The 13954-nt window shown below is 41.7% G+C and overlaps 3 protein-coding genes across 3 annotated transcripts in view; 2 read left to right on the forward strand and 1 right to left on the reverse strand.

Annotated features, from left to right (window-relative positions):
- The window catches only part of LOC109468323 (cell wall integrity and stress response component 2-like), an 11325-nt gene extending 11168 nt beyond the window's left edge, over positions 1-157 (reverse strand). The window contains exon 1 of the mRNA XM_019766573.1: positions 29-157. Coding sequence (XP_019622132.1) covers positions 29-157 — 129 coding nt within the window. The remainder of the gene's footprint in view (positions 1-28) is intronic.
- A 362-nt stretch (positions 158-519) lies between these two features.
- On the forward strand, positions 520-2544 carry LOC109468787 (cyclin-dependent kinases regulatory subunit-like). The gene is made up of 3 exons (XM_019767123.1): positions 520-728; positions 1362-1490; positions 2221-2544. The coding sequence occupies exons 2-3, from the start codon at positions 1386-1388 to the stop codon at positions 2359-2361; spliced, it is 246 nt and encodes an 81-aa protein (XP_019622682.1). The 5' UTR covers positions 520-728; positions 1362-1385; the 3' UTR covers positions 2362-2544.
- A 5182-nt stretch (positions 2545-7726) lies between these two features.
- Positions 7727-9321, forward strand: LOC109468691 (beta-1,3-galactosyltransferase 1-like). Its single transcript, XM_019767007.1, has one exon. The coding sequence runs from the start codon at positions 7876-7878 to the stop codon at positions 9049-9051; it is 1176 nt and encodes a 391-aa protein (XP_019622566.1). The 5' UTR covers positions 7727-7875; the 3' UTR covers positions 9052-9321.
- The last annotated feature ends 4633 nt before the right edge of the window (positions 9322-13954 follow it).

The following is a 13954-nucleotide window of genomic DNA, read 5'->3' on the forward strand; positions in this document are numbered from 1 at the left end:
TCTCCTTCTCCTCTGCGTAGTCGGTGACCTTCTCTAGATCCGCGGCGGCTTCCGAGTCCTGCTTTTTCTTCTTCTCCTTCTTATCGGGCTGAACATTTTCCTCCTCGCCGTCCAATTCATGATCGTGCTCGTTTTGTGTCGGCTTCGACGTCGCCATCTTGGGTTGACAATGTGCTTTGCGGCTCTTTTAGGGGTTTTCAGTATCGTAATGTGATAGTTATATTCGCAAAATTTAAAACGAAACATCACATAGGATATTTATCAATCATAAGAAATATCATATCTATCTTTGGATCAGGAATATATACTTTTAAGGGTAACTAGCAAGTTTTATTTGCAAAATACGTGCTTCTATAACCTACAACGTAGCCTTACCTGTTGCAGTGGAATTTGACCTTTGGTCGATGCCACTTGATTCAAAAGGGAGGAATTATTTTCCGTCGTAGGTAAAATTTTTCAATAAAAGAAACCATAAGGATAATTTTGTTTTCATTTTTGTAGACTCTACATGAATTTTATACCTAAAGGTAAAACGTTATGATATTTCCTTACAGAAGGTTGTATTTTAAACGAGAACGTTAGAATATGGACTACTCTGGTGACCTAACATTCTGGCGGGAAACTGAAAAGAACCAAGAGTGGAGACAGTCTGGTTGTCAACACCATTATTTCTGTCAACAAACGTCCAAGTTTGGTATTTTGCCACTTAATACAAAGTTAAAGTACAGGTAAGCCGATACATTATGTATTTAGCTGAATAGGACGCTCGAAACGTGAAGTAAACAACGGCGTAAAAGTAAACAAGTCCACAAACTTAGCGAGGGACGGGGGGGGGGGGCTTTAAATTACAGCAAAACAGCTAGCTACTTGTGCCAGTGTTAGTTATCTTATACTGAACTTTTGCCTCAGTTTTTTCCCTAAGGTTTGATAACTTTACTATAATGTTGTTAGAACGGTATATAAACCATTTGCACACGCATGTACGAGTATGATACACTAAAAGAATTATTCTCATATTTAGTAATAATTAATAGTTTAGCATATACCAATCTTGCTGCCTTTTGTTTAAAGTTTAAAGTTCCGTTTAATTAAGTGAGTAGCCTACACACTAAATTGTCATATGGCAAGGACTACTAAATAGTGTTAGTAACAGTTGCACACAGATATGATGAGCTGTGACCATTTAAATGCTTGTGCTAAATGTGTATATGCCAAAAAATAATCTTTATCATAATCTTTAACATACGGTAATTTTTATTACATTGCATAAACACAGATTAAGCATTACCACTTCAATCAACTGTTTTGATCCAACACACACTGCCACGAAATAAGTCTCCTGCAACTTGCAATACCTGCAGAAATTACTAGGAGGCGCTTTAACCATGTCGACGACTGAAGTGCAGCAAATGATCCAGTACTCCGAGAAGTACAAGGATGAGAAGTTTGAGTATCGTCACGTGATTCTTCCTTCAGAACTTATCCATCAGGTAAGACCACACCTCAAACATAGGTAACATAAGATGTCTACTTTATTGTCCAAAACCATTTCTGGGCTGTAAAACTGGATTTTCAAAGTCAATTTTCTGGTCATTTTTGTAAAGCCATGTTGATTTGATCACATGGATGACATCCGCGTGCGCATGAATTTTCGTTCGTTTCCAAAAAAACAAAACTCATTTCAACCATACTGTAAATGGTACCAAACAATTGCAAAATGAGCAAAAATATACCGTAAGTTGCAAAAAAAGTACTAGTAATTAAAAATGATACCAATGTCGTATATTGCCAAAATCAAACAAAAAAGATGAAAATGTCAAGAAATGAATTTGAAGAGTAGATTATTCGCCATACCATATTCTGTGTCATTTCTTCAACCTTCATGACCACGTAGATTTCATAATGAAGCAACTTTTTTTTTGCAAAACTTTTTTTTTTATTCGCACGCGCGCATCAGTTTTGGGGTTCCCAGAGGATGTCATCCATATAATCAAATCAACATGGCCTTTCCTACATTAAATGTTAAATGTTACTGATATCTACTGGCAAAAATATGATGTAGCTGACGGAAAACAGTTGCTTGTTTTGTATGGTAGTCTCGTTTTAGCCATTCATTGGTGGTACCAAGGGAGTCACATAGCTCGTTTTTTGGGCTGTTTCAAGCATTTCTAGTATAAACAAAATGTTGACAAACACTTTCACCTCATCTCTCTGGCCTAGGTCCCCAAGAACCACCTGATGACAGAGACAGAGTGGAGAAACCTGGGTGTTCAGCAGTCTCCATACTGGATCCACTACATGATCCACTGTCCCGAGCCACATATACTCCTCTTCAGACGGCTGCGCCAGGCTTCCGATTGACACGTTTAGTTCAAGTGAGTTAGTGAAACAGCACGAGACAACATCCATGTCTGTTTGTTTGTCCATCCGTTTGTTTGTTCAAAAAGGAAACTTTTAAAACGCAGACCCAATCCACATATTATCCATGCCAGGCTTCCGATTGACACGTTTAGTTCAAGTGAGTTAGTGAAACGGCACGAGACCACATCATGTCTGTTTGTTTGTCCATCCGTTTGTTTGTTCAAAAAGGAAACTTTAAAACGCTGACCCAGCCCACATATTATCCATGCCAGGTGTCCGATTGACACATTTAGTTCAAGTGAGTTAGTGAAACGGCTCGAGACCACATCCATATCTGTTTGTTTGTCCATCTGTTTGTTTGTTCAAAAAGGAAACTTTTAAAACGCAGACCCAATCCACATATTATCCATGCCAGGCGTCCGATTGACACGTTTAGTTCAAGTGAGTTAGTGAAACAGTATGAGACCACATCCATGTCTGTTTGTTTGTCCATCCGTTTGTTTGTTCAAAAAGGAAACTTTTAAAGCGCAGACCCAATCCACATATTATCCATGCCAGGCATCCGATTGACACGTTTAGTTCAAGTGAGTTAGTGAAACAGCACGAGACCACATCCATTTCCATTTGTTTGTCCTTTCGTTCGTTCGTTTGTTAAAAAAGCAGGGCTCGATATACTGGGTGCATGTGCATCTTAGTGCACCCAAAATTGGAGCTGTGCACCTAGTTTTTTTTTGTAGGTTTAACCTATGCAAAGATGCTAAATGTATAGTAGCTACAGCATATTCTTAACATCTAAGTGTCAGAAAAAAATAATGCAATCATTGTTGTAGTACTTTTCTTGAAATGAAACATAATTATGACTTTTGCTGACATTCTACTTATTTTGTCTTATAATTATATATGGTGCACCTAAAATAATTTTTGTGCACCCAATTTTTGAGGTTGGGTGCATCTATTCCCAAAAATGAATTTCGAGCCCTGAAAAAGGAAACTTTTAACACACAGACCCAATCCACATATTATCTACGCCAGGCATCCAATTTATACGTTTAGTTCAAGTGAGTTAGTGAAACAGCATGAGACCACATCCATGTCTGTTTGTTTGTCCATGTGTTCATTTGTTCAAAAAGCAAACTTTTAAAACACAGGCCCAACCGACATGTTCTCCAGTGAGTTAGTGAAAGAACTAAGACGTAAGAGACCACATGCATGCCTGTTTGTCTGTCCGTTCGTTTGTTCAAAAAGGAAACACAGGCCACTCAACCCACATAATGACACGTTCAGTTCAAGTAAGTTAGTGAAATAGCACGTGACCACATCCATGCCTGTTTGGCTGGCTGTCCGTCTGTCTGAATGACGTGTTTTGTTTGTTACAATACAAACATACATGGACAGGGAAAGACACAAATGTGCCTGTCCTGAATTTTGTACTTAGTTTGTTGGAGCAGTGGTGTTTCACATACATAATGATTACAGATGTAAAAGCACCACTCAAAATACAACAGTATTACAGGAGTTTAATGTGTGAGTTAGCATTAGACAATTTGTTTGTCTTTCTGTTAATTAAGAAATACCTCAATGTAGACACAGGCTCCCTAGTATATAATAATGTACACTAGAGATACAAAATACAAATGTTGTGTTATGCAAATGTTGTGTTATGCAGAGGAGCAGTTATACCGGCTATACAGATACAAATATAGACATTTATATTTGGACATCTTACTATAAGTCAATCTGGCATTAAGAGGTAAAAGATATCCTTGAATCAAACTAGATAAGCCTGAATTTGCATATGCTTGAGGCCACACCCATTTGTTTGTCTGTTTATTTGTTTGTTAAGAAATCTTTAAATAGCCAAATGCCTAGCTCCCTAGTGTTCTTTAATGCAATGGTACATGCAATGCATATTACAATATAACTAATAGTAATAACAATTTGCATTATGCATATGATACAATATTAGGATGTACATTTTGCACACATAACATCAACTTGACAACCATTGATTATGCATTTTCTTGATAAAACTACCAAGCCATACAATGTGACAGAGAGCTGAGAGTTAGAATATTACAAGTTGATAGAGTTTACTACCATGTGTCGACACAAGAGTTATGGTGTTTGTGTGTTTTTCTCCAGATTCCAGCTTTAAATGTCACGTGTTCTATTTGTTATTACTTACATGTATCATAGTTTTTATTAGGATTTCTCAGAGTGGAACTCACTGCAGTCACCAAGTACAGTAGGGGCATTATCATCAGATACAGTAGCTTCAAACAATGTTTAGAGTTAGATGTTCAAGGGTTAGGTGTAACAAGTTGTTTGGTGTAATGTAGCCAGCTGCCGCCGCGCCGTGTGCCTTTGAATCTGCTGTGTTACGCCGAAGGACCATTATACCAGCTATACAGATACATATTTATGTTTTTTTAATGATTCAATATGATTTTTATCTACATGTACCTCTACGTTATGGCCACACATCAAGTATTTGTTTAACTTTAAGACTAACCAGCAAACTGACATGGTATGAAGGGGGCCTGGCATATCCCAGTTGCCATGGTAACATAAGACATATTTGCTCAGCCTCCCAGTGAGATTTCACCTCGGGCACATCCGGGTCTTACACCAGAACCAGGCCTCAAAATTACCTTTTCTTCCGATTGTCCCAGCACTGTCCCAAAAGTAAATCTCACATGTCCCAAAGTGAGGATGAACTGTCCCAACCTGTTTTTCCGGAAGTATTGCATGACTTCTACTTGAAGTAAATGAAGTCAACTTTATTTTCCTTTTGTTCACTCCTAGGTGCACTATAATTGCAGTAGAGTAGACAGGAAATTCGGGGGGGGGGATTTTTCCAGATCCAAAAGCCGGGACGTGTACCTGATAAACAAAACAAGGGCTGACATTCTGATATTGATTACTTTTCTATTGTCCCAAAAATGTCCCAAAGTGTCTTTTTAGTTGTCCCAGCCTAAATTTTAGTGGTCAGTGGTCATGCATTGGACCACCTTTAATTTCGAGCCCTGCGGAAGGACTTTTCCTTCTTCGGTTACCGCCTGACTGAAACATCCTTTTCCTAAACTAACTTTGCAGATGGACCGGATCACTCAGACAAGTTGTTTACACAGTGTACCTAAGTCGGTTTATAAACAGCTGTGTTTGTGTCTGTACATGCGTATCACAGATGTTTACAAGGATCTGGCTGTGCTTCAGTGTTTTGCACCTGTTTCTGTATATTTAGAACCCTCAAGCTGGCTTAGGTACTATCCTTTTTAATTTACGTTTGCCCTGGACCGAACAAGTTTATCAAGTTAAATCAAGGCTTACTACTGCAACTACTACTACTACTACTACTACTACTACTACTACTACTACTACTACTGCTACTGCTACTACTGATACATGTACTCTGATACATGTATAGTTGGTGAGTAGCGACTATCGAGGCTGGCATAAACTAACTTAAGCTTAAGCTCTATTCAAGTTGCAACAGCAATACACGGTGGAGCACTAGGCAGCAAATTCAGCTGATGCTGTGCTCCACAAGTTACAAAATGTGTAATACAGCAGTAAATACAGTAAACTAATCAGGATGGTACCCAGGCTAGTGTTATCTGGTGAAGTTGTAGATATACCTTAGGTCACAGCAAGTAATTTTTATGGATGACATTCGCGCATGCATTAATTTTCGCCTGATTTTTGAAAAAAAACAACAACAAATTTTGTTGCCTTCTGACAGTGGTCACCATGCCGAAAATAGGTCAAGATGTCTGTTGCCATGCCGGAAGGTGGGTGGCAGATAACTATAAAGAGAGGAGACAAGAAAAGGCTCTGATTTTATGTTTTGTTTCTTACTTTGATGCAGTGATATGTGATGTTGGCTGTGTATTTGCGATGTTCCCATTGAATCAAAACCATTTGTACAATGATTGAGTCAAAATTTCAAAATGTAACAACCTTGTTTTTTTCAGACCGCCTTGTTTTTTTTCGCCCGCTCGCATTAGATTTGGAATCTGTGGAGGATATCATCCATAAAATGTACTTGCTGTGGCCTTAGTTGCAGTTTAAGGGGGCATTCTTAAAACTCTAGGTCTTTCAGTGTATTTTGATTTAGTAAAGGATTTTGGTGGTAAAGACAAGGCAACTTTCTTATGTGTTAAACACCTTTTCAATACTAGCGTGTTGTACTTGTAGTGCAATGCAGTACTGCCATGCATTTTCGGTGTCAGCCAAGCACACTGGGTCATTTCCATTTATCAATAAGTGTGTTGGGTTATTTTGAGACACCTGTGACCTAATGCTAGTAGTACATGGGGCCACTGACTGTAAGTCCCCATTATATGCCATATACTGACAATATTCTAACTTTTATAACTCCCTGTTCTCCCAAAACTACAACAACCATAGACAAAGATTATCTTAACTTTGTGTAACTTTTCGGTCGGACTACTGATATCAAAGGGTTACTACCGGTTAAGAGTAATTTATGTTACAACTTTGCAAGTTTGATGTCTATAATTCCCTTGCAATTTTATTACTGCTAAAATCTCATGCACTCTTACCAAATGTTAAGTGCAAAATTAAGTTACATTTGTAAGTAGTATAAATCCAAGTACTTTTGTTTTAGAACATCATCCTGACAACCCCTTAGGTTTTTTTGAAATGGAATAGCCCTCGTGGCTTCTCGTTCCCAAGGTAGCCCTTTGAAACGTGGCACTCGAGTCTCAGACGGCTGACAAAGCCAAACTTGCAGATTTAAGTACAGTTAAACCTCCCCGGCGTGTGAATGGTCTGTATACACAGTAAGTAAGTAGACCCGACCTCTTGTTTGCCCAAAAGCCGGAACTACCATTCCCAGGGGAGATTCATTGTTGTTTAGTAGGGAAGGGGACTTGTGCAATGCTTTAAAAAGCTCAGTAGTTTTAATCTAGCCTCTACCAGGCTTCAGAAGTGGCTCTAAAGAGTAGAAATCGGCCAAATAGACAGATAACATTCCTGGAGAGTTGGTCCGCTATTGGAGTACAAAATAATCTGCCACCTCTGAAAACTGTCCGAGTTGAGCGGACCAACTCCACTGTTACCTGTCTATTTGGCCAGCTTCTACTCTTTTCAGTCGCTTCAGAAGCCTGGTAGAGGCTAGATTTATTCAACTGATAGACAAAAATGTTAACACCAGTTTCTGTATTTCTTACTGTTTATTATATATTCATAATTTATCAAGGAGTCATTTTCGTGCAATGGATACCCCCTACATGATGTTCAGTGTGCGGTCCCGGATGTGGAGTACTAGTGTTGTACTTCAGTGTGAATGAGGTCCAATAGAAAAGCCCCACGTCTATTAAACCGTGTGTAGACTACGCGATTTAAGGGATGTAAGCTCACAAATTTAAAGACCAAACGCGCCAACAAGACCGCCGGCCTCAACACTAGACTTTTCTAACCCTGCAAGCGCACACTTGCGTTTCAAAAACTTCTTCGCACCTAAAATCAGGTTTCCAGAAGTCAAAAATCATGCTGCCGCTCTACAAGGAGAAACAGATATCTCCCTCCGTTGTTTGCACTCTTTTGCAAAACTCGAGGAAGGCGAAGACTATAGTTCTGGTGTTTGTGCTACTGTGGCTGCTGCTTGGTGTGTGGCTGTTGTACACGTCCTACTTGTCCAAGGGAAGTTTCAGACTGGAGGACCTGCACCCGTTCAAGCGCGGTAGAGAGGGTTCGGACCAAGAACAACACGAAGAGTCGGAGATTCACCCTATCCTAGCGCGGGCCTTGCACATGAAAGATGACGGACATGGGCTCGAAGTTGGAGCGAACGTCGCGCACAGGTACACCGAAGGGCAAGGCGGTTCGACCCCCTGGTCTCTCTCGCCTCGTACGGAACTGTGCAAAGGTCAGGATTTCGCTTTACTCGCGTTGGTAGAAACTTCTCCGCACCGTTTCCAACAGCGCGCGGTCATCCGGCGGACTTGGGGACAGAGCAACGCGGGAAAAAGCGAAGAAGAGAACGTAAAATGGCAGGTTGTGTTCGTCATGGGTTCGGCGCCAGACGTCATGACGGAGGAAAGACTTGTAGACGAATCTTTGCAGTACAACGACATTCTTCAAGGAAAGTTTGAAGACCACAGAGAAGAAGACAACCTGAAGGTAACTTTGGGTTTTAAGTGGGTGAACAGTACGTATTCTAACGGCAGTTGTGTGCCTAGCTTTGTTCTCAAAACGGATGACAACGTTCTTGTCAACATGAAAGTCTTGGCACCCTGGGCACGAGACGCTCACGAAATCTCGCAGCATCTCTTCATGGGTCACGTGCTTCGCGGCGGACGGCCGAGCAGGGACCAATCAGAACCCAGATACATCTCAGAAGCAAAATATCCAAGGGACGACTTTCCGAACTTCGCACAAGGGCCAGCATACATGTTCTCATTGGACGTCGTCATCAGAATGGTGAAGGCATTTCGAGCCTTCGAACACATGACGCCATTTCCGTTCGAGGACGTGTACCTGGGACTTTTGGCGGAGTATCTCCGGGTGGTTCCGATTCACGACGACCGCTTCGTGGTCATGAAGAAGCCGAAGAACACGTGCCTGTACCGGCGGATGACGTTCATCTATGACGTCAGTCCACAGGAAATGCTCAGTCTCTACCACATCATTGAGTCCGATGACGTCGACTGCAGAGAAATTTGAAACTAACCGAGCAACCGTTCTACGGACCGATCGTGACTGTCAATCATAATTAGTAGTTAACCAATGATAGCATTACAGTTAGCGGTTCAACCAATGATAGCATTAGAATTGGCGGTTCAACCAATGATTGCATTGCATAAACGGTACCAATGATAGCATTGCAATTGTACGGTTTTACCACTGATAACATTCCAGTTAGAAGTTCAACCAATGATATTGTAGTTAGCGGTTCAACCAATGATAGCATTGCAATTATCAGTTCAACATTACCAATGATAGCTTTGCAGTTAGCAGTTCAACCAATGATAGTATTCCGGTTAGGAGTTCAACCAATTATAGCACTGCAATGGTACTTCAACCAATGATAGCTCGACAATTAACGGTACAACCAATGATAGCATTGCAGTTAGCAGTTCAACCAATAACATCATTGCAGTTGATAAGATTATTGAAGCAGAAGAAGATAAAACTACTTCTTAGAACATGTTACACCATGTGATACCATGGGATACATGCATAGTTGAAATGCTATTCCGCTCAAAATTAAGTTAGAAATTACCTGTATTGTCTTCTAAAATAATACCAATATCTGTTGTAACAAAAATAAAATTTTCGACAGAAAGACTTTTTGGTCATTGTTTGAAAGTGCCATATTCCAACCACCTAAGTTCAATTTCTTCTAAGAGTTTTGGAGAATAAAAAAAACAAACTTATGACCGATTTTTTGGATAAGATATTCAGTGCATGAAGGCTGGGGAGGGTCTCGGTATAATTGTTTAACGGAATTCAATTTCAATTTGTGGCCGAAGCCGACGGGAAAATACTTCGACCTTGGTTTGGGCAAATCCTACAAAAACCCAATTAAAGAGCATCGTCCAACAAAATACCGCCGAAAGGTTGTGACTACTTAGTCGAAATCCCTCCCACCACAGCTTTTGGTGCAAAGGGCGGTGCCCGATCCGTTTCTATAGTCATTTGGCTACACAGTTGTGTAAGAAGTAGCTTTAGGTGCATGCTATTCCGATGAAGAAACAATAAAAACTATAAAAGCCGTCAATAGTTTGTGCTTATAAACCTGATTTCTCCTCTGGTCTCTCAGTCACTGACGAAAGCTAGTGGATGCTAGCTGAAACGTCTGACTGTTTCCAAAATCATATCCAGTTGCTTGAGTATAACTGCTTTTTTGGCGTATCGTATTACCTGGATGTCTAAGCCTCATCGACGTATAAAAGCCGTTACTTTTCCATCTGTCAGAATTTGGAAAGTTGTGACTATACACTGAGTGATCGATGCACACAGACTCAGAAAGCACAAATAGATAGATTAGATAACATATTGGTATACAGATAGTTGGTAAATCCTCGTTTTATACATAGCCTTCGCTAATGCCTAAGCAGGTCCTACGGTGAGGCTATAACCATTGTCCGAAGCAGTATCCATAAGCCACCCGGGCAAATTTTAGGCCAATGGTTGCTTGAAAATTAATTCTTTGCAACAAGTCTAACATCTTACAAGTCAAGGAGTTAAATGTAGGTTGGTTTACATCTTGGCCATAGATATCATTGGAGTAAGGCGCCGGGAGGCCAGTTACTAGGAAACGGGATCGACAGGTAACTGGTTCGATTCCCGGCATTTCCTCACTCCACTCAGGTGTAGAATGGTACCTGACTTCTTTTGGGAAGGTTAAAGCAGTGGAAGGAGAGGGATGGGCTCCGCCTTACCATACGGTACCCAATAGGCAATGGATACCAACCCACTGCCCCACGGCCTCAAAAAGGCTTTGAGACCTTTACCTTTTCTATCCTATGAATGCCATCACGAGACATGAACAACATGACTGCTGGAGATAACCTAAATGGCTAGTCTGTCTGTCTAGGACCAGGGCTTAAGAGTTTGTGTGGAAAAAGTTTCTAATTTATGACTTCAAGCTCGGAATACAGTGTTGTTTTTACTTCCGGGACGGAAATATTGTTTTGGGAGGCGCTGATTTTTGCTAGATGTATATGTTTGGTTCCAAACTGAGTCGGCGGTTTTCTTCAGGGGAGGGGACCAACTCCCCTGGCATGTTATCAGTTTCTTTGGCCAATTTGTACTCCTCCCAGCCATTTCTGAAGCCTGGTAAAGGCTACATGAGTTAGCCAGCCATACGGTTGCATGTATGCTATCCAGGATAGTCTGTTCTAGACTAATTGCAGGACTTTTGTTTCAGGTCGTAGTAAGTCTAACGTTATTTCTGGATATATCTAGGAGCCATTGTTTTCAGAGTTTCCGCATGCGGTCCCTCCTCATGAATAAACGGCTAAGAAGGCGACATCACAATAGCACCACCTCCGGGCAATTGGCAAGATTGCCGGCATATGGCTTTCCGTTGGCCGTTCACATAAGACTCCCTTAAACAACCATACATAAAGCACGCAATTCTATTCTATCAACTAACAATACATTTCTCCTGCCTATTTCCGCACCAGGATCACCATTCCAAACATTTTCTCACCTCCACTTCCTGGACTTTCCGAGCACAGTCCATATGTCATGACCACGAGGATCAAGCGAGCTCCCCATTTAGTGTACGCCTGGGTTTTTAAGAGTCGACCCCGTAGACTATATTAACGAAGAACACATGTAGCTGCTACAATTAGCGAGCTTTACCGGGCTCACCCCAGCTTTGTTTTACTTCACCGGGAAATCTGATGAGCACATTTTAGTTATTCCAACCGCCGCCTTATGTGGGGTGCCCTCTTTACCGTAAGACTGGAGTTCTGGCGTCGGCGTTTTCGGCAAGGCTCCCGCCGCCGCCCGGTGGTCATTACGACCGGCCTAATGGCGTGTTATGGCAGTTTTACGACTCTGGAATCCCTCTTCCCGCCACACGGAATCCCAGAAAAGCTGGGCGGGCGCTAGCGGGCATTTAGCGAGCACCGCAAGTAACTGTGCAAATAGCCGGGCGAAGATTAGGGAGGTGTCTGGGAGGATGAGTCCGATACAGCTGATGTGGCCGCGGGTTTACGGGGCGCTGAAGGGCCAGAGGAGCACCGGCTCTGGGGACCAGGTAGGGAGGGGGCGAGGTGCAGCAAAGTTCAGTAACAACTAGGACAAGTAGATAGAACATAGCCTCTACCAGGCTTCAGAAAGAGTAGAAACTGAAAGAGTAGAAACTGGCCACATAGACAGATAACATGCCAGGGGAGTTGGTCCACTAGGAAGTACTGCTGAAGGGCTAGAAGAGCACTGGCTCTGGGGACCAGGTAGGGAGGGGGCGAGGTGCAGCAAAGTTCAGTAACAACTAGGACAAGTAGATAGAACATAGCCTCTGCCAGGCTCCAGAAAGAGTAGAAACTGGCCACATAGACAGATCACATGCCAGGGGAGTTTGTCCACTAGGAAGTACTGCTGAAGGGCTAGAAGAGCACCGGCTCTGGGGACCAGGTAGGGAAAGAGGCGAGGTGCAGCAAAGTTCATTAGGTACAGTAACAACCAGGACAAGTAGATAGAACATATCTTGAAAGTTCATCTGTGTTGGTAGAAATCATCATGAAGCAAGTTTACACTGTAATATCCAACACATATACATTAAATTGGAATCACATTAGGGCATTACAACCATCCCTCAACAGAGACGGGGGGCGCCACAGACTTTCTGCAACCTGTGATCCACTGCTCACGGAGTCACGTGTGTTATCTGCGTGACGTCACGGAAGCGGTGGATTGCTCATTCCTTGACAAAGACTGGAGTTGTACAGTCGAAAATTTGGGTGAGTCCAATTTATTGTGTTGGATATTACAGTTTATACTTGCTTCATATAGATAGAACATAGCCTCTACCAGGCTTCAGAAAGAGAAGAAATTGGTGAAATAGACAGACAACATTCCAAGGGAGTTGGTCCAAAAGGAGGGACTTCTGAAGGGCTAGAAGAGTACCGACTCTGGGGAGCAGGTGGGGAGAGGGGCGAGGTGCAGCAAAGTTTATTAGGTTTTTCATTCTTTTAATTCTTTTAGTACCTTGCTTTTGCAGTACCTTGATAAGTAACTTATTACTTTTGCCCAAGTCTGATTATTTATTTTATTTCATTCATATCTGTTAAGAGTTCAAACTTTCGATCCAACACAAAAGAAAGATTCTCTCACCTAGAGCTTTTGACCAGTGCACTCTGGTCTTCCTCATTCATATGTTTATTTTGAGGACTGGGTAAAGTGATAACTTATCTAAGACCCCTCTCAACACACACACACACACACACACACACACACACACACACACACACACACACACACAAATATGATAACAGTAACATCAACAAAAAAACAAGGTAGTAACAACAATGAGGAGAACTTTAAGAAAAAGGACATAATGAGCAAAGTTTATTAGGCAACGGTAATCCCGGCCCCCGACCACATCAGAATATCACCAGTCCAGGACATGTAGAATGAAAACAGTGTTGCTATGTAGTTCTGTAGACAAACATCTAGCCTGTCAGTTTTAAGTGTAAAAAAACTGTATACGTACGGCCCTCTCCAGTACATTCACGAAACCCTAAACCACTTCCCGGACTCACCAAGACCCAAAATACTTCCCGAAACTCTGAAATCTCCGTAGACTACTAACTCCAAAGCCGAAATGCGAACATGGCGACAACAACAACATCACCGTCGCATGGTGCCTTTCCGTTCTTCCCGGTAAATGCTGGGCAAACACATTTCCAAAGGGACAAAATTGGGCCCAGATTAACCCCAATCTCTTCTAATGGTACTGGTCCTCCTGGGCGGTTTAGCTGTACTACATTAGGCTGGGTTTCGTAATGTCTCCTTTAAGTACTTTTCTCTGCACTTCTTCTAGACTTCTAGATGGGCGTAGGTAGAAATAGCCCACATTTAGGGTTTGTCCTTCAAAATTTAAAGTTTGCGT

This window comes from Branchiostoma belcheri, unplaced genomic scaffold (genome assembly GCF_001625305.1).
Source record: "Branchiostoma belcheri isolate BF01 breed outbred unplaced genomic scaffold, Haploidv18h27 scaffold2, whole genome shotgun sequence".
Taxonomy (NCBI): Eukaryota; Metazoa; Chordata; class Leptocardii; order Amphioxiformes; family Branchiostomatidae; genus Branchiostoma; species Branchiostoma belcheri.

Coding starts and splice junctions, on each gene's coding strand:
- LOC109468787 (XM_019767123.1), top strand. CDS start 1,386: ATGTCGACGACTGAAGTGCAGCAAATGATCCAGTACTCCGAGAAGTAC. Junction 1,491..2,220: donor CTTCAGAACTTATCCATCAG/GTAAGACCACAC, acceptor TCTCTGGCCTAG/GTCCCCAAGAACCACCTGAT.
- LOC109468691 (XM_019767007.1), top strand. CDS start 7,876: ATGCTGCCGCTCTACAAGGAGAAACAGATATCTCCCTCCGTTGTTTGC.